The sequence below is a fragment of the Heliangelus exortis genome, chromosome 2, assembly GCF_036169615.1.
Source record: "Heliangelus exortis chromosome 2, bHelExo1.hap1, whole genome shotgun sequence".
Classification (NCBI taxonomy): Eukaryota; Metazoa; Chordata; class Aves; order Apodiformes; family Trochilidae; genus Heliangelus; species Heliangelus exortis.
Window position 1 is genome coordinate 7,489,827 of NC_092423.1, and position 25,101 is coordinate 7,514,927.

General features: G+C 40.1%; 1 protein-coding gene across 31 annotated transcripts in view; it reads right to left on the reverse strand.

The window, feature by feature from the left end:
- Window positions 1–1,554: 1,554 nt before the first annotated feature.
- KMT2C (lysine methyltransferase 2C) overlaps window positions 1,555–25,101 on the reverse strand; it is a 197,041-nt gene continuing 173,494 nt past the window's right edge. For 26 of the 31 annotated variants that reach the window (XM_071734713.1, XM_071734685.1, XM_071734711.1 and 23 more), the window contains 21 exons: window positions 24,743–24,821; window positions 24,566–24,629; window positions 22,447–22,679; window positions 17,765–19,462; window positions 15,956–16,168; window positions 15,332–15,496; window positions 13,923–14,064; window positions 13,120–13,267; window positions 12,191–12,369; window positions 11,925–12,079; window positions 11,475–11,727; window positions 10,759–10,898; window positions 9,743–9,847; window positions 7,741–8,860; window positions 6,714–6,850; window positions 6,400–6,542; window positions 5,977–6,145; window positions 5,006–5,122; window positions 4,215–4,288; window positions 3,702–3,810; window positions 1,555–3,531 (listed from right to left, as the gene is read on the reverse strand). In XM_071734713.1, coding sequence (XP_071590814.1) covers window positions 3,439–3,531; window positions 3,702–3,810; window positions 4,215–4,288; window positions 5,006–5,122; window positions 5,977–6,145; window positions 6,400–6,542; window positions 6,714–6,850; window positions 7,741–8,860; window positions 9,743–9,847; window positions 10,759–10,898; window positions 11,475–11,727; window positions 11,925–12,079; window positions 12,191–12,369; window positions 13,120–13,267; window positions 13,923–14,064; window positions 15,332–15,496; window positions 15,956–16,168; window positions 17,765–19,462; window positions 22,447–22,679; window positions 24,566–24,629; window positions 24,743–24,821 — 5,536 coding nt within the window. In that variant the 3' untranslated portion in view covers window positions 1,555–3,438. The remainder of the gene's footprint in view (window positions 3,532–3,701; window positions 3,811–4,214; window positions 4,289–5,005; window positions 5,123–5,976; window positions 6,146–6,399; window positions 6,543–6,713; window positions 6,851–7,740; window positions 8,861–9,742; window positions 9,848–10,758; window positions 10,899–11,474; window positions 11,728–11,924; window positions 12,080–12,190; window positions 12,370–13,119; window positions 13,268–13,922; window positions 14,065–15,331; window positions 15,497–15,955; window positions 16,169–17,764; window positions 19,463–22,446; window positions 22,680–24,565; window positions 24,630–24,742; window positions 24,822–25,101) is intronic. The other 5 variants (XM_071734691.1, XM_071734689.1, XM_071734687.1 and 2 more) reach the window with 5 other exon arrangements.

Here is a 25,101-nt window from a genome sequence, read left to right on the forward strand (position 1 = left end):
CCTGGGGACTGGTGCTGGTTCCCAGCACAGATGGAATTGGTGGCATTTTGGATGGTGTCAGTTTGGTTCTGTAGTTTTTGGGCCAAAGCTGTGTCTGTTCAGTGCTGCAGCCACACAAAATTTGAACCAGGAGGGTTATAAATCTTCTCTGAACACCCAGTCCCCACCAGATGATGGGTGTCAGGTAGGCCCTGTTTGAGCTTTGATTTGCTGGGAGTTCATAGGGTTGGGTTTTTTCCTGTATTTGTGTGACTGCTCACAGTCAACTCTTGGGACTTTGGCTGAATGGGAAGTGGAAGGAAAAGCCTTATCTGTTATCTCAGGATGCTGTGGTCATACTGAGAAATTTATTGCTTGTGGAAAAAAAAAGCTGTCTGGGACTGAATTTCAAGCCTGTGTCAAATACTCCTTGACAGCTCATGGAGTGGGATGTGACTGTGGCTGACAGCAGCTTTGCTTGGTGGCTCATTCCTCTTCCCAAGGCTGCTCTGTGTGTGTGTTTGTGTGTGTGTGCGTGTGTTTGTGTGTTTGTGTGCCAGGGCATTCCCCAGCTCCTGCTCCAGGAGAGCTCGGAGCTCTCATCCCCGGTGCTGACTCTGGACACACTTGGGTCCTGTGCAGGGGCTCCTCTGTCTTCCAGCAGCCAAAGTGCACGGTACCAGCAAGCAGCACTGGAGAGCAGCTTTGGTTCCCACCTCTGCAATAAGTCTTGGAACCTTTTTTTTTAAAGACTTGACCTGGTACCGTGGTGGTGCCAGGAATGTCACGGTTTGACCCCACACAGCCCCTCAACTCTTCCCCTGGCAGGATTGGGAAGCGACTGAGTGGAAGTGTTAAACCTCCTGGCTTGAGATAAAGACAGTTCAATGGGTAAAGCAAAAAGCTGCCTGCACAGGCAAAGCAAACCAAAGAAATCCCTCTCTGCTCCCCATCAGCCTGCAGGTGTTCAGCCAGCTCCAGGACCGTCAGGCTCCATCCCACAGAACAGGGATTTGGGAAGATGAACATCATCACTTCCAACATTTCCCTTCCTCCAGCTCCATCTGCTCAGCACAGCACTGGGCAGCGTGGGTCCCACTGGGGGGGGTGAGGGGCAGCAGGGGCCATGAGCAGCAACCAAACCCTCTGGGGTTGGCAAAGTCATTTTCAGCACAGATCCAAACACAGCTCTGTAGCAGCTACTGTGGGGAACACAAACCCTACCCTGGCCCAAAGCAGCACAGGCAGAACAGCAGATTGCTGCTTTTTTAGCATGTTTGACGGTTTTGGGGTCTTTTTTAATTATTATTTTTTGAGCAAAGAGGACTGCAGGGCATGGTGTCTGGAGACTTGGCATCACAGTGCAGAAGGAGGGAGGCAAATGCATCTTGTTTGTGGGATCAGACACTGAATTCCTGGAAGAACTCAAAACCAGACACCTCAAATGAAAACACAGGGTTATAATTTATAGATGTAAAATATTTTTATTTGTAAATGCTGATCTTCTAAATCTGTTTCCACAAATTCCAAAACCCATAACACTCTGTATACTTCAAAAAAATTCTTTTTTTTGTGTTTTTGTGGTGTTTTTTTTTTTTTTTGCCAACATTAGATACTATTATACAGAACAGAAAAAAACTGTAGGACAAATACTGGTAGGATGTTGGAATATTGTACAAGAGAAGAAAAATATTCAAGAAACAATTTCATACAGCTATTTATCAAGAGAAAAATATATACAATTGATTTATTCTGTAAGATAAAAATACATCATGCCATATACATTACAAGTTCAGAACTGTATTACTGAATATACCAACAGTTTACAGTCCACTTTAATTGTGCACACGAAAAAAAAAAAAAAAAACTTCATTTTTTTTTTTATATTTAGCCTGTGAAGTGTCAGTACCAGAAATTTAAGTACAAAATAAAAAGCTAACCTGGTTCAAATGCTGATTAAATTTCTACAAGCAAACACAAAACAGTGTTGTTTTTTTTTTTTTTTTAAGAAATGTAAACAAAAACAATCCATACAAACACATCTTTAAATTACATTTTCCAAAACCCTATTGCCAGAGTCCTGCAGCTGCAAGCACATTACATCTAATTTTTTTTCCTTGTTTTCCTTTTAAGAAGGCTATTGTATCAGACTTAAGCTCCAACTACATGATTCTATGCTGTTTACATGATTTAATGTAGGCTGAACAGTCACCTAATCTTGACTACTTTTGCTGAAGAAAAAAAAATAATGTCCAGCCTCTATTTTGGGTGGTTTTAGCAGTTATTCACAGTTATCACAAATTGTAAGCACAAAAAAAACCTGACTTAAGAAATAGGGATGCAACAATATAATACAAATAAAATTAATCTAAATTACCCAAACATCTACAAAAGTCAGAGTTGTAATATACACGCCTTTCCCAGGCTTAAGGTTTACTTAAAAAAATTCTAAGAAGACCACAGTTGAGACTGCTTTGAACATAAAAACCCCTCTCTCTTTAAATTGAGATTTTGGTTATTCCATAACTGTAATCACATGTCTGTTAGTACATGAGATCATATTGTAACATCCCTATTGACATTTTATAATAAGCACCCGAACTGCTGCAGAGTCTGGTAGCATTTGGTCAATAACTATTTTTATACTGTATTTTTTTTTTTCTCAAAATATTTACACTTTTGTACAAAGTAACAGAGTTTGTTAGTTCTGCAGGTAACAGCAGCAGCTTGGCTTTCTTCTAACTTTCTTTTTTTTAAAAATAGCTTCATTCACTTATTCAATAATAAATACAAAAAGGTTCTCTTATTTTACAGAAATCAAAAACTACAATAAACTGACTCATGGAATCAAGTATTTAAATGTATTTTAGTGCAAGTTATTTTTTCCCTTAGCTCTATCCCTAAGGAAGTCGTTTCAGTACATTCCTTGTTCAGTGGTGTCTACTTTTATTTAAAATTTTCTTTAATTAGAGGGCCTGCCCCTTTATCAAATAAGGCTGTGGCCAGCACTTTGGACTTCTCCCTTTCGCTGGTGATTTCAGTCTTACATTCATGTGTGCCCCCTGCTCTCCCACAGGTCGGCCATCGGTTCTTTGCCCAAATTAAAGTTTTTCCTTAGTGAGCTCAAAAACAAAAGTGCTGGACCATTCTGTTCATTCAGTTTCACCTCCATGTGTCTGGAAAGTCAGCTTCAGATTTTGCCGGCTTCTTCTTTCTGGTGCTTGGTTGGTTTTTTTTTTTTTCATTTTTTTTTTCCTTTTTTTGGTTTTTTTTTTTTTTTTTCATTTTTCTTTTTTTCTTTTTAAATACTCGAGTAGAAATCTGTACTTCCAGAAGTGATTTTTTTTTTTTTTTTTTTCCCCTTCAAAAAAAGGCAACAATTTTTCCATCGACAAAATCAAAATGTGAGTCACTTCTTCCTAGGGACAAGCAGCCCTCAGAGACAGCAAGGAATGCATTCTAGTTCATCCACTTTCGGCAGTTTACAGCTCCACAGTGACATGGAATCTTGTGCTGGTCATCTTCAAAATCAAACTTATAGTCATAGCAAAGCTGGAAGATGGAGGAGAAGAGTTATGGAACAACTGGGAGGAAAGGAAATGCCACTCGTCCCTACCCCAGCACAAAAAAAATCGTGTGCTATAGCCTGTAGAAATCACAGAATTATCTAGAAATAAACACAAGTAGGGACAGATAAGTAAAAGCAGAGGAGAGCTCCTTACCTCCTCCCCTTTCTGGATTCTCCTGCTGGAGCTAATGATAATTTTGTGTCCTCTCTCAAAAGTTACAACCTCAGCCACGCAGTTGGGTGCACACGAATGGTTGATATACCTGTGGAAACAGAGTTTGGGAAATTAACCTGGTAAGAAAACACATCCCCTGAGGCAAATTTAAACCAAACCTTAAAAGGGCGTTAGCTTCAGGGGTGATTGACTCTCCAGATATAATTATATTACTCTGTACGTGTATGTTTTTTACCTAGAAAATGTCAGAAAAATTAAGTATTAAAAAAAGTTTCCATTCTTTGTTCCTGTCTGCCAGGAAACATAATCAAACATGAGCAAAGCTAAGGAAAAAGAAGACATTAGTTCAGTGGAATAGTCCAGAGTCTGAATGTATCAGGATCAGATAATAAAAAACACTGAGAAAACCCCAAACTTGAGTCCCTCACGAAGAGCCAGGGCACGTGGATGACTCTCCAGGAGGATGCTGGGGATCTCTCCAGAGCCACCCACCTTGCAGGGCCTCCTGTCAGGGTGGCATCGATGACGTGGTCATTGTCAATGCGGAACATGTACACACCACGGTTCTGAAAAACACAATGGGAAAGAGGAGAGATTTTACAGGATTGTCCAGAATTCAAATTAAAAGGCAACGTGGGTCACCTCCAAGTGTCCCCCTGTGTTCAGGATCAGATGCTGCCCGTGGGCTCACGAGGGAGTGTGTGAGCAAGGCAGTGTCCTTGCTCTCCTCACTGCTTTGGGAGGGAATGGATGGGTCATAATCAGGAATCTCTGGTTAATTATATTTCCCTAATAGCTGCTGGATTGTCTTTCACCTGGGGGGGTTGAAATGCTTCCCCAAAATGTACTAACTAGTACAGTACTACTGATATACACACAGAAAGCTGCTTTAAATTTAAAGAAGTTCTTATTAAACATTTTAGTCCAAACTGCTCTGTCAGAGCTCTCTCTTTGTTCTCCGGGAGAGAGGATACAAATTTATCCACCTGGCCTGCATGTTGTCAAATTTATTTAATTTTTAAATATTCTGCTTCTTTGATAAGAAACCCTGTTGACTCCTCTGGTTATATTTTTAAGACTTTTGCATTTAAAGCACGGCACAGAACAGAAACCAGGGGACCTCTTTCATCAAAAAGAACAACAGCATTTTTTTTATTGTATGAATGTCTGAAAGGGGAAGGGAAAGGAAAAAGGGAAGGAAAAAGGGAAAAAGGGAAAGGAAAAAAAGGGAAAAAGGGGAAGAGAAAAAAAAAAGGAAAAAAGGGAAAAAAAATCAGCCATACCTGAGATTCATAAAGCTTCTCCTTCCTGTTTGCTACCTCATTCCGGATAATGGTTCCGATATATTCGATGACCATAGTGTGCTTTTCAATGTCTCTAGCAGCATATAAGCCCAGGCCCTGCAAAAAAATACATTATAATTCTGTAATAAATTTCCATTTACACCATCTTCTTCACCATGCCCATACAGAAAATCAGCTGAAAAGTAAACTGCCCAGAGAGAAGGAAGCAGCACAGACAAGTAACTGAGGTTCTAACAGCCCCACTGCAGAACCCAGCTTCACACTGAATTTTTAATATTCAAGAAAACATACGTGGCTTCTGTCAAGGTGAGAAAGCTTCTCTTACACCTCTGACACCTGGCTGGGTAAAGATTATAAAGTCACTGAAAAATAAAGTGGCCTTATGAGAACGGAGACACCTAATAGGAAGTCAACAGCACAGGTAAGTCCAAACCTATAGCAGGCAACTGTGTTCATACACAGCAAGATTAATTACAAAGCTTTGGTAAAACTGGCTGTGGAGCAAAGCACCAACAGAACTACAGAGAGCAAACAGTTTATTATTATTATTTCTAACAAGTGTTGTACTCTTCATGCTGGTCTTGTCTCACTTGAGCCTGGTCTGAGCATGCCACACGTCCACCATGTATCTGCATTTTTAGTATGTTTTATGAAATATTTGTGAAATATTCTAATAAGGCCTCAAAAATGGAGATTTTTTTTTTTTACAAGGTGAGACTGCAACTGATTATTTTAAAAGATTTGCAGTAGTTAGAAAGAAATCTTAATATAAATCTATGGAAGTGATTTGCCACATAAAAACTGCCAATTTTGGGATGAGGCGTGAAGGAATTTTGCGAGAGCTTAGTTAAAATTTTAAATATAAGTACTTGTATATGAAATATAGGGAAAAAATTATAAAATAGATGTAAATAAAATGTAAATATAAATTTCCCCAAAGAAGGACTGACCTGAATACGAGAGCGAGCCAGGTAGACGTTGGACTTCCATTCGGTTTTCATTTTGCGGTACTGAGAGGACTTGGAATGGACGAACTGCTTGCTGTACGGCGCGTTCAGCTCTCCCGTCACTGTGCTCTGAAATGACTTCGATGTGCTGGTGCTATTCAAGGTGTGAGGCCTGTAGGAATTGGGCATATAACAGGAAAGAATACAAGAAAAACTGAAGATTTCTCTGAAAAGAGCCGGGGAACCCACTTGTGACGCACAGACACTGAAAGCCAGCTAGCAGGGACGACAAAGCAGTTCCTCTGACTCAGGCATGCACATACACAGCCAAAGACAACAGGGTTTGTAAGCAGCAGACGAAAGCACAAATAACCCTAAGCAGCCTATAAACCCTGGGCTGTACTATGTGAAATTAAAACAAAATACCTTAACACAAACCTCTTGACATGGGTACTCATTTTAGGCTCGGCACGGGCACAGCCCGTGGGGTTGATAGCCAGAGGCAGTTCCATTAAGGGGTTTCGGCCATAGCGGAAAGTGTAGTTCTCACAGGCCTCAACCCCTGGCAGCTGCAAACAAACAAACAAAAACAGAAAAAAAGAAGAAAAAAATCAAGTGGTTATTTGTGAATCGTGCATAACAGAATATTTACTTTTCCACACTTCTCCCTGTTTCCCTTCTCATGTGTGCATCCAACAATTCGGGGTGATCCAGCAGGAACTGGGCTGGTGAGCACTCACCGATTCAGCAATTCTGGCCACGGCAGAGACTGTCAAACCAAAGAGGTCTTCACCCTTCAGATAGCCTGGAAACAGCTGGAGCATTTCAGATTCTTTTCTAACAGAAGCAACGGGCTCCAAGATTTTATCCCACACACCTACACAGCCATATGGGAGAGAATTACAGTGATCAAAGAAATAAAACTCAATCGTAATGGTCTTACAATGAACGCCTGAGGATATCAAGAACCAGAAACCAATAATGAAAAAGCATTGTGTTGTTGGTTGCTGGTGTTTAAAAAGTGAAGCAGAGATTATTTGGTGAGTTGCTATTTTATTGGGATTTAACAAATCCCAAACAAGCACAACATTTCTATTGCACCCTCGATTCTCTGGAACAAAGCTTTTCGTATTCACAGCATGGAAACTTTCAGTCCTCTTACAACAATTACATACACAAATTCTCCTGAGAAAACCTGCACAAAGTAGAATATTTTGAAAATAAACTATCTTTTATTTCCATTGATTGATTATCATCAGCTCTCAGAGGTAGGCGGGTGATTCCTTTGGCAGTGGTTTGGCTGGACACAGAGAGACCAAGCACACAGCACCCACAGTACAAAGGGAAGACCCAGAGCTTTACAAGGAACAACCTCGTCAACTCAGCTCTCTTTTATCATTCAGTAACTTTGGCACAGCTGACCTGAGGATAAGTGAGTAATGATGCTGTATTCAAACAGTCACTTTTCCTGAAAGGAAACCTCACTGACATTCCTACTATTTAATTTGTCTTCAATGTATAATGTTGGGTCTCCTCTGTGAAGCTGTAACAAGTCATCTTATTTGCAGCTTATATAATTTCTTCAAAGATGTCCTCAGTCTCTGTAGCATGATAGTAAATGTGGCCCCTGGAGGCTCACTATAAGCACTACCATAGAACAGTGTCTGCAACAGCCATTTGAAACATTTGCCATACCACAAGTATCAGTAGAAACAAAACAAACAGCAAACCCACAATAGGCATGATCTTAGTTCACGAAAAAATTACCTTTTGGTGTTGTGTCAGTAAGGACCAGATCTTCATGGCCTTGCTCCACGACTTTGATGACAAATAATGGCAGCCCATCCTTCTCCTCAATGGAGCAGAGATAGCGGCAGCGCCTGTTGGCGTATCTCATGCTCCAGTACAGCCGGCTGGCCTCGTAGCCCACGGGGAAGAGTGCTTTTGAGGAGTGGAAGGCCTGCATCTGCTGTGGCAGCAGCTGACCAACAGCATGGAAAATCAGGCTTCCCACACGGAAAGTGTGGTCACGTTCTCCTCGCTGGACGATGCTGGCAATCTGCCGCACTTCGTCGCGCTGAACGTAGACCCTCCTGAAGACTGCAAAGTAACTAAGTTCTTGCTCATGAGTTCCCTTTGGTTTGTGCATGGGGCAAAGCATGGTCTTGTCTTTAAAAAACATGCATTGTGCTTTAATGGCACAGGTAAAGTGATAAATATTGGTGCACCTTAACCTGTGACAACCGCTGGTGGCACCCATTTTGTGACAAAACATGCATTTCATTTGCAAGCCTCTTCGCAGTGCTAGTTCCACGTTTATTAAGGCACCAGCTTGTGTCTCGTAGACTTCTGTAGACCAAAGAGCACAGTTCAAATGGACCCAAAGGTCTAAATCCAGGTTAAGAAGCCTCGCTGGTCCATCAGTTAATCCATCACCTTCCTCGTGACAGAAGCAACATTTCCTGTAGTCTTTAGGCACGGGATCTGGTTTAAGGGTTGTGCCCAGTTTTTTAAGAAATTCATCTATTTCTTCTTCACAAGGAGGTTTGAATGATCCTTTAGGGATCACAATCTGAATGCTCCACTTTTTCCATTTCATTCCTTTCCATTTCTTACTTGGAGGCCGGCAGTCATCCAGACTGCTGTGTATTGCTTTTAACCTAGGTTTGAGCTTCACCGTTACCTTAAGCTCATCCGGTTTTGCCTCTACTTTGGCTGCTTCAAATGCAGGGGGAAACATGATGGGGGGTGATGATGGTGGAGAAACTTTCTCCTGCAACTGAGGCAGACAGTGGACATCCAAAGTGGAGATGTTGTTGCTGTACTGATGGAATGCTTTAGGTGGCCTCTCCTTCATCGGCGACTGTGGCAAAGATGGAACTGATTCCTGTTAAATAAACAGAAAAATCTTGAGAAAAAAAATCCCCAACTGTTAACTGTTAAACACTTCTTGAAAACACAGTCAGGAAAGTATGGGAGAGGCTACTCAGAATGCCTGAAATTATAATGCAGAAAAAAGAGAAAGATGGAAATTACCCTGACTCGTGTTACCACATTTGCACCAGGATATGGAGCACTAATGTTGTCCCTGTCAGTCTACAACATGGTGCCCTTTAATACAGAAGAGGAAACACATATAATCCTTTGTCCAGGTTTTGAATGAAAAAATCACACAGTTGCCCTGGTCTAATTCCACTTTCAGTTGAACAAATTTCTTATGATACTTCTCTCCAGTAATTAAACCTCTTTGTCCTTCTTACTGTCAGCAGGCTCTTTGCTCATATTTTGGTAATTAGTGCCTTAAAATGGCAGCTTTTCCCAAACAAACAGAATCATATTCTTCCAGTTACACTAAATGAATAAAAGTCTTTTTGCAGACTTGCAGTTCAGTTGTTATTTGCACAGCGGTTTTTTTTTTTACTGCATAAACCAAATAAAAATGCAGAATACAGTCCTTAAAAATGAACCTATGGTTTTGTACAATACCCAGAGAACTTAAATAACCACTTTTTTGAGACTGTATCTTCAAACACTGTGAGAACAGTGAAAGGTGGCAACTGTTCTGCCATGCATCTCTGTCAGACAGAAAGTTCTGCAAATGTAAGTTTTATTTCAGGCTGCTGGTTCAGAATCAGCATCCAAATATAGAGCAATTAATTTAGCAGCCTCTAAAATGAAGTGCAGGCTTCCCTCTCACCCCCTTTCTGTTCTTCAAAAAATAGCTGCAGTAATTTCTGTTCAGTAGAGTCTGCCAGCATTTGATACTTACTTTGTTCTCTGAGTTTTTTGCTTGTACAGCTGCTGAATAAAGAACAAAGCAGTTGTTGCTACAGAATACAATGTCCTTCATTTTATCAGAGCCTTCTTGGGAATCCTGGGAATCAAACATAGAAGATTATCAGAAGTGCATTGTAATACCATTCTTCACATAACTGTAATGAAAAAACTGTTCTCATCTGGCTAGAAACTTATTTGTAGAGCATTTGTGAAATAATGAGTGATATTGTGATATAAATACTTGATTATTTGACAGACCTAACGTTACAACCACCTACAACCTTGTTCTTCAGCATTTCTTGTCTTTAACAGAAGTTAAAGAATTAAAATATTCTGTATCATGCTCCCATCTGCTCTGTAGGCACACTTGCAAAGTAAAACCCATTTCCTTTTATCTTTAGATGGCAAAAGAATGTCTCGTTTCAGCCTAATCAAAGACAGATCTTGCTGTTTTATCTACTGATCCATCTGCAAAACATTACTGGGAATTCAGTGCTTTTCTGACTACGTGAACCCATTTCTTTTGTATATAAAATTTTACTACGTACCTCTGTTACATCATTATCTCACTCTCATTCAAAGAGCAATGGTACTTTTTGAATGAATGACAGTTCCCAATGCAAACAGCAGAGATTGAGACCGAAATCTCATTCCTGCTCAAAATGAGTGCAAGTATTCCTAAGAGCTACTTCTGGACATGGCATTATGGCACTGCCTTATGTAAATAAGGTCTTGGAAGGTCTTGGAAAAGTGGTCAGTAGCAGAATTTAGGAAGAGCTGCCATATGTGGGAGCTATTTTATGACATTTACTGAAATGCATATCATGTAAGTAACAACTTTGACACTTATTTGTGCTACAAATGTGCTCGAATGTGTCCCATACACATTGAAGGAGACTGTAGAGAAGCCTGGAAGTGACTTTAGTCAGCACATCAAGCTGTATTCTCTGTTGCCTTCATTTGCTCATTCAGCATCACATGCAAGAAGCTGCACTTCCCCTGCAGTACCTGTTTGAGGAAAGGGAGGTCTTTGAAGGACTTCCGCACCCCACTGCCAAGAACCACAACTTTGCAGTGGGAGCACCACCGAGGTCTCAGTGCTGAGCCTTCTGCAATATTCTGGCTGTGATCCTTGTAGCCAGCTATACCTAGAAAAATAGGTATGTGTGTTACAAGCTGTGTCAGATTCAAACAAATTTATGAGAAATTACAGTGTTCTTAGGAGGTCTAGAGGGGTAGCATCCTCCTGGATAAGGCATGGAAGACATCCATGAAAGGGAAATTTTTCAAACTAGACCAAAGTCAACTGTGTGAACAACAAGGCAAAAATACAACCTGGTATTAGAAAAGAATAATTAAACCAGCACAGGAATGCATGTAGAACAACTGTGTCAAGCTTTCTGGTATAGGAACAACCTTTCTGGATGGTGGATTTAAAATCGGAATGGACCAAAAAACCTAATAATGTTGGGTATTACTGGAAGAAACACATCACTGACAGTGACATTGATAATGTGAAAGAAATCAGAGATGGATCAGATCTATTAAGTTACACTTAACATCAGGAGCATGCTGACATGTACTGATTATGTAAAACAAGAAAAGTATTATTTAGAAAAAGAATCAATTACTTGATTCCAGAGCATGAATTTATGAGGCTGAAATACATTAATACTGACTCAGTTAAAATTTTGGTACTGAAAAAAGAATGAATGGCCACTCACCATTGCTGTTTGCAGGGAATGGCACATTAGGTGGCTTCAGTCCATAAGGCCCTACGATCCTGGCAGGTCCCATGGATCCTGCCTGGGGACCCTGGAGCAGTAAGTGTTGCCTGTACTCCATTGATGGGTTCACTCTGTGGCTGTTGGGAGTTGCCATGGAGGATGGGATGTCTGGAGCATTACTAACTTCATAACTGTTGGGAATTCTGACGTGGAGCAGGTTGGAGAATGCTGCTACAACACTACTGATGTTCTAAAAACAAACAAAAAAAGCCAACCCATAGCTTTGTTTTCATCAGGCAGTAAGAGAGCAGCAATATGTATCATGAGAAAATTACAAGAGCTGCTTTACCCCTCTGCTATAACCCCTTCACATTCCCTATATACAGAATACATTAACTACTGTTGTATTTTATGTATGTAAATGTAACATAAGCTTATTTATTTTACCTCAGCAGCTGTGGGATGTAACGTAATTGCTACAGATATAAGGCCAGATTTAGGACCATTCTGGGATGGTCCAAGCTGAGAGGCAAAGAAGCCAGAACCAGGTAATGCTCCTGAACCAGGTTCTGATTTTATGTAATTCCTTTTGGCTTCTGAACCTGAAAATAAAACAAAATACACCAGGTTAATTCCAGATGCACATCAATGCAAAAAAAAACCCTAAATCCCAAAAAGCCTAGTTCCAGCAGTTTGCTCTAATCCAGTCTCACCTTTTCCAGTACTGCTAGGTAGGATGGGAATGATGGGAGATGGTACAGGTTCTGGGTTCTCCTCCTTTACAACTGACAAGTCTGGATACCTACTTATTTCCATTCCCACCACACTTTCAGGAGAAGAAGATGGAACAAAGCTGTCAGGAGTGTCCCTGTCCTCACAGTGATCTTGAACCCTGGAACAAAACCCAAAAAAAGGTGTTTTGGAAATTGTCTGTAAAGCTCTGGTAAGTCAGAGTTATAAATCATGACAGGGGGCTACCACGAACTTGCTTCTTGTTGATAGTAATGGAGCATAATTCTGAGGTAGGCTTTACTTCTGTGTGTCTTGAAAATCCATTGCACACTGTGTTTTTTTGGGAAAGATTCATAAAGAAATTAAAACCTTTTGGTTTATTCACTGGTATATTCCCTGGTCCATTCCCTGTCATCCATGTACAGACTTCAGTTCCTCAAAGCCACCCAACTTTTGGTTAGGCAAGTGAAAAGGAATCAAAAGGGAGATCTTTGCAGGGAGACTCATGTTCTAGCACACATTTCTCACACAGGAACAGAAACTGAGTAGAGCTGGGGAGTTCTGTGTCTGTCTGACACACAGCCCTGCTGCCTGGTACAGCAGTTGTGAACTGTCATAGTACAATGGTACCATGCTGCTCCAGGAAAAAAATGTCTATTTATATAGTTTTCTTTCAAGAGCAAGATGATGAATTCTAAACAATATAACAGGATCTAGAATGCAGCAGTGGCAGAAATCCCCTGTTCACTATGCTGTTCTCTACATGTGGATGCTAAGAGTTAACTGGGACAAATGATCTGCACTGTGTGGCTGTGCATGATGGATTTTGTTTCATCACAGTCTCATTTCCTAGTGAAAGATGGCAGAATCTGCTCCAAATACATATTTGAAGATATCAAGGAAAACCTACCTTAACTCCTCCTGATTGTTGTGAGGTGGTGTTGGAAGTGAAGCAGGAACATCCACAGTTTTAGGGCCCTGAGCCATTGCTCTTGCTAATAAATCATCTTGGGGTCTGAAAGGCAACTGGAACTGCTTTGGTCCCAGAGCTTTGGTAACTAAAAACAGAAATGATAAAAAGCACAATGAGACATCTGTACAGCTCTTCCAGTTTGATATACATTCTGTGTATCTGGGTGTTGGTGGCTCCCTGATACAACCAAGGCATTACAGCAGATAACACACCTCTTCCCCACTACTTCTAGTTCAGAAAATATTGACTGTTCGTGATTAATTTACAAAAACCTACAAATTTTGTGGAAAAAGGGCTCAAAAGCACACACTGGCTAAGCACACCTTCTGCCAGTATGAGAGGATTTTTGTCTTAAAAAAATTCAGTAACATTGTAAAACAAAAGGGGATGGCAAAAAAGGATTTTAATCACTGAACATTCCTTATGAAAAGACAGTAAAAAGTTTTATTTATTAGAAAGAAATTTAATTGACCAGATTACAAGCATCAGAAAATACATACTGAGTATATACAAAGCTTGTTGAGGATACATTTTGGGTAGACAGATTTTGAGCCCACTCACCTAATTGATTAGTCATTTGTACTGGACATAAAAAAATAATTTTAAGGTTTTGTTTTCGTTTCTAAGAGTGCTTGCACTTCTCAACATGTTTTTGAAAGGGAATGGGGAAAAGGCTATTATAATACTGCTGTAAAAAAACTTGACTCACTTACTACAGAAATAATATGTATTAATCTTACCATCATGACCTCCTAACATACCAGCCTTGCCAGCAAGTTCCTCAGTGGTTGCAAAGCCATTTACCAGCTTCTGGCATGCCACAGGAGGTGGTGTGGGAGGAAGAGAGGCTGGGGGTGTTGGAGGATTGCTCAGATTGTTCTGCTGCATAAGTTCAAAGAATGGTGAATCAGACATGGAAAATAGGGTGAAAACCTGCCTTGCCCTAGTATTAATTAATGTAACCCACTCACAGAGTTTTTACACCCAGAGGTAGTACTTATCAGCAGCTATAGTTAATTCTCAAGTATGTGACCAAATAAAAGTATCTTTTATAAAAGACACAATATTTTGCTTTTCTTACATCAGTAATGTGGTAACAATGACATTTATTTTGCAGGAGAGGGATACATTGCTGAAAACATATATAGCTAAATTATTAACAGAAAAGCACATATAGTATTTTTTAGGAATGGTCTGGAGGCCCCAACAAGTTCCTATGGTTTAAGCAAAGATCTGAATTTAAGATTGAGAGAGCTATTCCATAGCCACTCCCCATCACCATAAATAAATCAGCTTAGCCATTTTCACTCAAAGAAAAGCTGTCCCACACTTAGCACAGGATGAGCTTTCACTGAAGCAGTTACCACAGAGAAGCAGATATTCTGCAAGTTCACACTCCAGGCTACCTCTTGCTAACTTGCTTAACTGCCCATATTTTAAATGAAAATTAAATAAGAACTTCAGTATTTGCTCTTGTTGCATTCATGCCTTCAAAGTTAATAGTTATTACTCCTGACCACAGTAACTATTTCTGCTAGATCACATTCTCAGCTTACATGCCATGCAAGGCTGGAGTAAAGAGCACTTGTTTTTAATTATTTACTAAAGTTTTTATATTAGGGTAGCCAAGCAGCAAATTTGATTCTGTCTGTTTGATCTCCTGCTGCTCTCCCAATATTGACACTCATCTCAGAATCTGAGTTTTAAATTCTGTTATTAACTCATCAACAGTTTATTTTGTTCAGAGTTCTCAGTTAGGGCTTAGCACACAAATGAGGAAAGTCTACTGCCCATTTAATTCACATTAAGAAATGTTTTAATGCTTTCCATGACTTTGCAAAGTACTGAGAATTCAGCTGTTTCTGCTCCATAAAACTGTAATTACAATTTTGCACTATTCAGCATCCATTTGTAAAAGGAATACTTGTAGTTTTTAATTAGTTTACAACACAGTTTCTAGAACTGTTTTCCACTTCCAGAGAGTAAAACGATGGTGACTCTTTCACCACTGCACCATGGATCTAGTCTAGGAACAGAAAAACATTTTATTCTGGTTACATAAAAGCCAGGAACTCTTAATTTGCAGCCATAATGTCATAAACTTTTTTCCCCAGAGAGTACACAATGGAAATCCAGATTAAAACTGTACCTTATAGATGAGCTGGGAGTAGTAATCTGAAGCCCCATCAAGAGTAGCACTACCAAAGCTTCCCACAAGTCGATTTCCACCATTTAGTTGGCTACTGCCATAGGGGAGAAAGTGTGCAAAGCTCACTCCAATAATTGGTTCCATCAAAGGCAGAAGAGAAAGCTGCTACATTATTAAAAGGAAAATAAGAGTTAGAAATTAATCTAACTATAACACAGAAGCATTGCAGATCTCCAAATATGAACCAAAGGGGTTTCCAAGTTGAAAAAGTATTCAGAATTTACCCACTATTAGAAAAGTGTATCAAACATGGGCCCCTGTTAAGGATGGTGGTTCCCTGTCTACCAGAGCTGCAGCTCCAGCTCCTTGCCAGTTCAGTCACTGAGGCTGTCAGAGCTGGCAGGAACTCCATTCCACAGCTTTGAGACTACAAAACACCTGCCACATCAGCAGATCTCCCAAACTGAAATAAACCCAAAACTTTACATTTCCTAGTTTTGAGGAAGTTTTCATGTTCTCCACCCTGTACTGCACTCAAAATTGAACTTAATGATCAACTTCATTTCCATCATGAGAAGTTCATTCTCCAGTTCTTGATGCACTACCCAGCATCTGCACACCTACCTGTTTTAACTGGATGAATGTATCAGCATTAGGGTAAATAGCTTGTTTTTCCTCTTCCTCTTTTTTTCTTTTCTTGGACCTAGGAGCTGCCTTCTCCCCTGTCCTCTGAGTTCTCTTATTTCTCTGTTTCTTGGCTTCAGGTCCTACATCTGTTCTTTGAAGCTGGCTGTTACTACACCCAAATGCACCTTGCACCTGGTTTCCTGCAGTTTGCTGGTATAAAAAGTGAAGCAAAATTTTTGACATTTTAATATACAGTCCATCCAAATTTATGGCACAATAGCCTAATAAGAACACACAATATATCATAAATCTCTCAAAAACAAATTGTATTTTATGGTTTGTTTACTTTGCTGTCTCACCAGCAACTGCAACTGCTGGACTGTCCCTACACACAGCATTACAGTTTATCATTAACATCACTGACATCTGAAAACATCACTAAAAACTCAAAGACCAGAAACCTTTTTTTTTTTTGAGTACCCCCTAAAATAAAGTTACACATGTTTGCAACTAACCTTGGAGATTTTCACAAGGGCACAATGAAAGGCAGACTTGGTTTGCCAAAAGAAAGCATGTAAGGTAATATAATGCAAACATATTTTCAGAGTAAAAACAAAAACAGTACTGTCAAACACTTCTGGACTGTACCATTTGCTTACATACTTTCAATGCATTCAATACTTTCAATGCAGTGCTGAGATAAAAGGATAGCTGCCTAAAAGCAATCAGTATGGGATGTGGTAATGCAACAGATACTGGCAAGTGGAAAGAAAATCCAATTTCTTTTTATTAGTTACTAAATAGCTCGACAAGACCTCTACCACAAGTCCTCTCATATGTATTTTAAGTGTCAATCTTTAACATTTAACTAAGTTACCTGCTGCTCACAGTTACCCTCATTTTTATATCAATCTTTATTAATTCTGAATGAGTTAAATTTTGTTTCAAGGATGTATTTAGAGTTTAGAAAGTCAAACCAAAACTGAGTAGAAATTAAAGATTATAATGAAAAAACCAACTAGCCTAAGTGTAAAGTGTATCCTAACTCCACAGAAACCAATTTTCTTTAGGTCTTCTTTTAAGACTCTTATACAATATTGAGTCATATAATGCCATCAATATTAAGAGTTAATAGTCCATTCTTTTAAAGTACAATTAATTACAGAGATACTCTGTAACACAGAACTTCACCAATTTTAGGAGATTTAATAATTTCACACCTTTAATACAATTCCTAGAGCACAGTCTCTTCTAAAATTAAAGACAACTAATGATTTTCACAGGTGAAAAATAAGCATGGAATTGGGTTGTTCACAGAACATTCCAAGTGGTGCAGCTGAAGGGGTGTGAAGCGCACCCTATGCTTCTGAAAAGGCACATAGGTCAGTCTATACATTACTAAGGTAGAGTCACAGAGGAAAGCAGCATTCAGACAGTGTGTACTGTACAGAAACACACTATTAGGTAATTAAAGAGTTATACTGCAAAACCTTGTCCTAATCTTGGTAAAAATTAGGAAGTAGCACTTTAAAAGATAAATTGAAAAATTGAAAAAAAATTAGTTTTTCTATAATGTCTGAATGCACTGATCTAAAAATTCCTATTAAAACTTGTTCTTTCAGTAACATAGATGTCTTACTCATGAAGAAAAGGCAGGAAGGGAAGTAAAGACACCTTAAAGCTGCTTATTCCACTCTTGTGCAGGTATGTTATCTCCCCACCTCTTCACAAGTGGCTGTGGTAAAGGCACAACCTAGGCTTTGATTGCTGATGACCAACGTATAGCAAAACCAGTAACAGACTCACCATTCCTTCAGCTGGATTCTGCTTCTCTGTTAACTTCTTATCCCCAGATGCTTCCTCTTCTGTTTGGCCACTGTTCTCAGATTTCTGATTTAGAAGAGATGAGGACTTCTTATTTTTAAGCAGGTGTTTCAGCAGCTCATTCCCTGACTCTCCTTTTGCTGCTGGAACGCTAGGTGCTTGTGCTGGACTCTGAGCTGAAGAGGCAGGCTGTGATGTGACCTTATCTTCTTCCACCTTAATACTGCTTGGATTTTCTGGGTTAGGCTCAGCTTGACCTGAGCATTGATCAGTTTCTGCCTTTTCTAGCTTAACTTCCTGAATGCTGGTAGGTGTATCTGTTACAGCCTTTTCAGTCTCTGTATTTACACTTGGCTGTTTCTGGGACAGAGTGCTGCTGGGGACCTTGCACTCCAGCTCTGGAGAGGCCTGGCCCTCTCCTGCATTTGATGTTGATGGGCCTGTTAGCTCCACTGACTCTTGTTCATCTTGATGGCGTGAGAGTTCATTGGGGGTGTTAACTGTGGGGGTGGAGGTAGAATCAGAAATGGTTGGAGTTGATGGTGCAGTTATATCTGAATGTGGAGTTGACGGGGCTTTTATTGACTCAGCATCATCGTCCTTCTTCTTTTTTCGTGTCCTTTTCTTTTTTCCTTTCTCTTCTGGGATTATATCAGAATACAGCTGTATGAGAGACTGGTTTGATCCAGGGAAGTTTGTTGCCTGAGGCACACTGGTGTCCGAGCCACATGGGGCACCACTAGGAAGTATGGTGGGTGAAGGTACAGCAGAAGCAAATGGAGGCCTGACTTGGTTCTGTGCAAAGGAAGCCCCAGGGAGATTCCCATGAGTTTGTTTTACATTATGGAAATTAGGGGCTCCACCTGGAACAGCAGAGGCATCAGGTCCAAAAGCTGTAGGTCCCACTGGCCTTCGCTCACTGCTTTGCATAAAATTTGTGGCAGGAGGTGAGGTCACAGAACCTTGCTGCAGGATCTGCCCCATTTGTTGCTGTTGATGCTGTGGGGACTGCTGAAGAGGTCGCGGAGTTTGTATGAAATCGCAAGGTAGATCAGAATTAAAGAAAGGGATCTGAGATAAAGATGTTCTGTTATTTAATTCAGACCCTATCATACCATGCTGCTCTAGTTCAATCCTCTGCTGTAAAGCCCTCTGCCGATCCACCTCCTGCATCAGCTGAATCCGCTGCCGCTCCTGCTGCTCCCGCAAACGCTCCTTTCGCTCCCGCTCTTGGAAACTTTCACTAAAAGGGTTATTGTCCTCAAACTCCACCCGTGGTGGTGGCCCTGACTGTGCTGTTGCATTTGGACCAGGCACAGGAGCCGGCGTACCAGGAGTAATTGGCAATGGTGTCATTGGAGGCTGCATCCTTGGTGGATTCATGGGAATGTGACTCGCAGGGGCATTTGCAGATTGCCATCCAGATAAATTTGGCATTCTGGTTGGGTTGGGTTGCCCGGGGATTACCACTGTGTGCTGCTGATGCTGGAGCTGTGGTGCCACCATGGGGAAATTTTGCTGATTCATTGCTGGTGAGGTTCCTCCTGGCACCATTGGTGGCTGAGGTTGGACACCAGGCATTATAGCATGGGGGGCCATTCCACACTGCTGCTGCTGCTGCTGCTGCTTGATTCGATATTCCTCAATTAGTTCTGCATGCTCCTTCTGCTGCTTTCGGATCTAAAAATTAAAGAAGTCATAATTCATCTCTGACATGTACTGGCTATATACGTAGCATAAAACATGTAATTCATCATTATAATTTCAGTAGACAATGAGCTTTGTGCAAAACCAGCGTTTCTGCGCGGTCTTATTTTCTCTCTCTCTCTCTAAGGCTAAATAGTGATTATTTCATTAGAAATAGTATCCTTCCCAAAACGTCAGAAAAAATAACAGTGCCTCAACATTCTAATTACATACCAAGACTACACTCTTCTAAACCCAAAGTGTCCTACAGATCTTAACATCATGCACAGGATAACAATCATTGGGAACAGATGGGAAAAAGGAAATGGTGAGATGGATGATCACACATCAGCAACTATTTTTTAAAGATACAATTAAAAAGGGAAAGCTTTCAGAAAAACAGAAAGGTAAATTCCCCATTTATTCACAGGCAGATCCTCAATCATCACACAGCAAACAAAACCAGCAACCAATTGTAAATTTTAGGATGAAAACAAACTCGACTTGGACACTAAAAGTTAAGCTTGTTTTTAAGGCAAGCAGGAGAAGCGGATGGAATGATCTGGGAGTGTTATTTAGACAGGAAAGAGCATTTCAGAAATACAACAGATACCCAACTACACTGTTCTGTCCAAAAAGAGAAGGACTGAGTAATAATATATGTATTATGGAAAATCTCTTGCTCACTTCTATTCATTAGATTATGACTTCCACAACTTCCATTTGCTGTTTGTACTGAGAGAAAAAATTCATAACATAGTTTAAAATGTTTGACAGCACTCTCCTTTACCTGGGGCAAGAGGTAAACTAGAAAGCTCAAGATAACAGAAATATTACAGGACACCCTCGAGAATGCAGGACAGAGGCACCCAAAAGGCTATTTGCACAGTAATATAAGGTCCAAGATGGTTTATAACCTCTGGCTTGGCACTGACACCACCAGATAAACAGTGTCACTACAACTGGATCAACCTGCATTTTTCACTCCAGTGGTCCAGAACTTCTCAGTGGATACAGGGCACAGAACCTGTGTTGGCTCCTTATGCCTCCACAACAAGATATCCAAACCATGACACCCTCCCAGGATCTGCAGTGGCACATGAGCCATCTGACTGGACCTGGAATCTGTTGAGATCTCCCGGGACCAGCACCAACTACACCCAGCTGGACCTGAGTGGACCTGCATACATCAACCTGGTGGTTTTACTGGTATAAAAGAGAACATGTCAGAGCTTAGCAGCACAGGCACTGGGCCAGAGCAAAGCAGTCTGAACTGCTCTGGCCACAGAGACAACTTGGCAGTACTGGCATGGCTCTGCTGTTGGCCATGCCAACAACCCCTTCAGACATAAGGCCATGTTGCACAAAGCCTGCTGTGGTTTTTCTGCTCCTGTGTCCAGCACCAGGGAGCTGAGAGCATTTTTCTCTCTATATAGACAGAGACTTTATCCTTTTAAAAAACTAACAGAAGCTTAATTGCAGAAAAATTACTTGATATGAATTGAGAGAATGTTGAACTACTTCAAATAGAAGGTCCTTAAGAATATACTTTAAAAAAACCTTTATTTAAGTTCCTACTATGTATGTCTTACACTGCTGTTTAGGATGTGGGTGATTGGTCTAAATCAGTGGTTGAAGGGGAGTAGAGGGCATTTACCAGCAGTCAATGAAACTTAATTTTAAGAATGAAAAATAAAAGACCCTTGATTATGGGGCACTAAATACATCTGCTGGCAATGCCATGAGTAGCAGCTATTACTTCAACATAACTCCACCATAACACTGGACTGATGTATGTTTGGTAAAGCCTGGTTCAAATTTTTGTGGTTTTTCTTTTTTGGCATTTATTCTAGTAGTGATTCATTGCAGAAGGAAAAGAAAGAAAAAGAAAAAAAGAAAGGATATAGACATCATTTATCTGCTCCATCTTTCTTCCACATAGGGAGATGAGCCAACAAATATCCCATCCAGTGCATACTCTGTCTTGAAACAACACAGAAGCAAGAACTTGAGGGCCAGGTATCACTTAGGACTTCCTTCCAAGCAGCCTGCAGCCAGTTTTTCTCCTCAAATTAATAAAGGGTAATTCTAAAGCATTTCTACGTTCAGCAGATCTAGTTGATCCTGACAACCATGCCAGACAATTAATAAACAATGTCTTGAGTAACAGAGCATTCAAAACAGTTGGCCAAAGCACAGATTTATCAAAGCTCTCACAGGCTTAATTTTAATCTGATTTACTAGAATAACAGTTGCAAGATGTAGCAACTGAAATTCCAACTGAATATAAAGTAAGAAAACCAGAACTCAGTGAAAGGGGTTACACGTTGGATAGTGGCTCAGAAAGGCTGGGAAATCTCTGCCCTTGGAGACTTACAAAACTTGACTGACAAGGCACTGAGCAACTAGTTCTGCTTTGATCAGTAGACTAGATGATCTCCAGATATCCCTTTGGCCTATATTATTCCATGATACAATAAAAGATAACACAAACTGATGATCAGTTTCTAGGAACTACACAGATCATAAAACTAGACCAAAGATGTAATGAAAAAAGATTTTTAAACAATAACATTTGACTGGCATATAACCTGGAGGTTCTGATTATTGAAGGACACCTGAAAACTACTCGAGTCACAAGCCCTGCATGCTAACACTTTCTTCTAAACCTTTCACTTATGCTTTTCATGATGCCAGGAACTCTAGTTTTTGCCAAGAAGTTTCCCCTCTTCTCAAAGTACTAAAAGAAGCTTTTTGTCATAATGTTGGCCATAGCACACTCTCCTACAACTCCCATGTCACCAGCAATCCTGAGTAATGCTGTTAGACACACAAAATATGACAGGGAGTGGCTCCCTTTAAATAAGCTCCACTGTATTTAAGCGTTTCAACTTGCCTTTGAGAAGAATTAAAGGAAAGAGTCATACCAGTATGGCAGCTTTCTATTAAGGTGGTAAGTTTAGATTCCTGATGATTACCTGTTCTAGCTGTTTTTGGACCATACTTTGCTGCTCAGTAACATGTTTGAGCTGTTCTGCATCTTCTTCTGGGAACTCACGGCCAGCTTTCTTGGCTGTTCGCTGTTTTGCTGAGAGAGCCTTTTTGGATTTTCTGTGTGCTCCAATTTGCTCCTCAAGGTACTTCTGCTGCATTTGAAGAAGTTGTTGTGTATCCTGCAGCCATTCCTCATATTGCTTTCTTTGTGAATCATCTAGAGAGAATGGAAATTAAGCATGACATGATCTAAATCTTGGGGTGAGCTCTCATCCTACTTTTTACAAAGGAAGTTTACCAATCAAGTTCCCCTTTATTTTAAGAAACCATTGTTCAGCCAAATTTAACAGCAAATATATTATTTCAAGAGATACTAAGCTCTTGGAGTGATCTGAGTGAAGGAGACAGAGATCCAAATTACTGCATTTATTGAGAGAAAGCAGTTTTAACATAACCCCTTCAGTTCAAGAGGCACCATCCTGCTGTCAAACCAGGAAATGTGCACTTGCTGGCCAGTGAGCAAATGTAGCTTTGAAGCTTTCAAACTAAAAAAAAAAAGAAAAGCTACAGAACCTGGTGGTACCCTGCTCTGCCACAGAACAAGGGACATGGAAGACCATTGGGAGTACTCTACCTCAGTAAAGAGATTATGGTGTCGGGACAGGAATTTACAGGAAACAGATTCACTAATTCTGGTTCTTGCAGAAGAGTTTTGTACCTATATTTTTATTACCACTTCTACAAAAAGGATTAAAATTATAAACATCTTTTAAAAAAACCCAACATTAATGCAATGAAAGAAATATATTGCCTTTGTTAAAATAACTTTCTGCAGGCTTCCACACAGGGCCTTCAGCACCACTGCCTTCTCTTCCCCACAAACAAATGCCCTCTCTTTTAAGACTGTAACAGAGACATTACTCTTTTTACAAATGAGAAATGGTCATCTGCTACGAGCAGTGCATTGCTCTCAGACATTTTTTCTCAAGGCAAAACAGTCATTTCTGATAACACTTGATCTGCCCTAAACCCAGAAGGCAAGAAATGAGGTTGGGTGATGGTATCATTTGCCTCCTAATTGCATTGTGGCAATGAACGGGGTAACCAGGAATATGGCACAGGTCTTCCTTGTGAAGAAAGTGAGTTTAACAAAGTTGCTACACAACAGTATAATTTCAATATAGCCATTACCAACTTCTGCTTTAACAGTCACTGTGGTAGTGACAGCCATTGACTCAAAGGGCTCAGTTAAATCAATGCACAGAGCTGGCTGCAGACTCTGCAGTCTCCAGGGGTGCCCATTCTTTCAACAATAAATTCTGTGAAACTAATCACATAGCCTGAAGGGACAATTGAGTGGAAATGTTGGAGAGTAATTGCAGATAGGAGCAATGTAGAAGTGCAAATGAAAGCACTGAAATATTAACAAGTTCCAGGTAAGAATAACTACTACTGAAATGAGAAAGAGATTTTATCAAGTGGTCAGAACCACCACCACCAATCAGAGCAAGGACACTGCTGACTGCTGTCAGATCTCACCAGAAATTAATTCAGGTAATAGCACAAAAGCTCCTAATTGCATACTCAAGCCTGCTACTCTGTTTCTGGAAAAGACAGAGGTTTTTACTTCTGTTTCTTATTCATAAATACCACATAAAGTTTTTGCTGTGATAGAAATTTTTTTTATATGTGATCTTCCTCTTCCAACATATGCTCTGTTTTAATTTCTGTTTTAAAATCTTCCATATTGCAAAGGCTAGGACTTAAAATTGACCTGGGTCAACCAAAAACAAGGAATGCAACATACCAGTGCTGTATATTCCTGCTTTCAGCAATTGTGGTTCCCAGCCAGTCTTGCTTAACTAATACCAAGAAAGTTTTGCTAATGTTCTTTTCCCTTATGGTCTTTCTTTGAGGATAGTTTCTATAAAAATGTTAATAGCATTTACTGTGCACCCCTTTCTTAGTTGGTATCATAACGATTCGATTTTAAGAGGATAAATTTTTGAGAGAGAGGATCCATTTATGGATATTTTATTATAAAGAAAACTGAACTGTCCAATGAAATACCAGCAGACAATAAATTACTAAATCTGTACTTACTTACAAAACCAGGACCAAAACTGGGAGGATTAGGTCTAGAAATCTGAGGTGTCAAACTTCCATCCTAGAGATTTCAGTAAACATACAGATATGAAAATTATTATTTTATTAAAAAAACTCACAAAAACCCACCACTAACAAGCATTTTAGTGCAGACCCCTTATCAAGCTGTATTACCTGTGTTATTGCCTGCTGCATGTGATTTTGGCCATCACTGGTCTGAGCCCCTGGGACTGGCTGACCCATAAAGGGAAACCTATTGATCCAGGAACAGAAAGTGAAATTACAACTTGCAAAACTGGGGAGTATTTTAGGGGACAGACAACATTTTGTATTACACTGAACGTACACAAAACTCCAAAATATTTTATAGGTATGTGCTTGAACTTCTGTTCCAAACAATGACTTTCATTTGATGCTACAACAGTTTGTCCTTGGTTGAAACTATTGCATTTTACACATTTCAGAGAAATTAAGTAAAAATGAGGTACTGGGCTAAAACACTAAGGGTGAAAAAAAAAAACCCAAAACCCAAA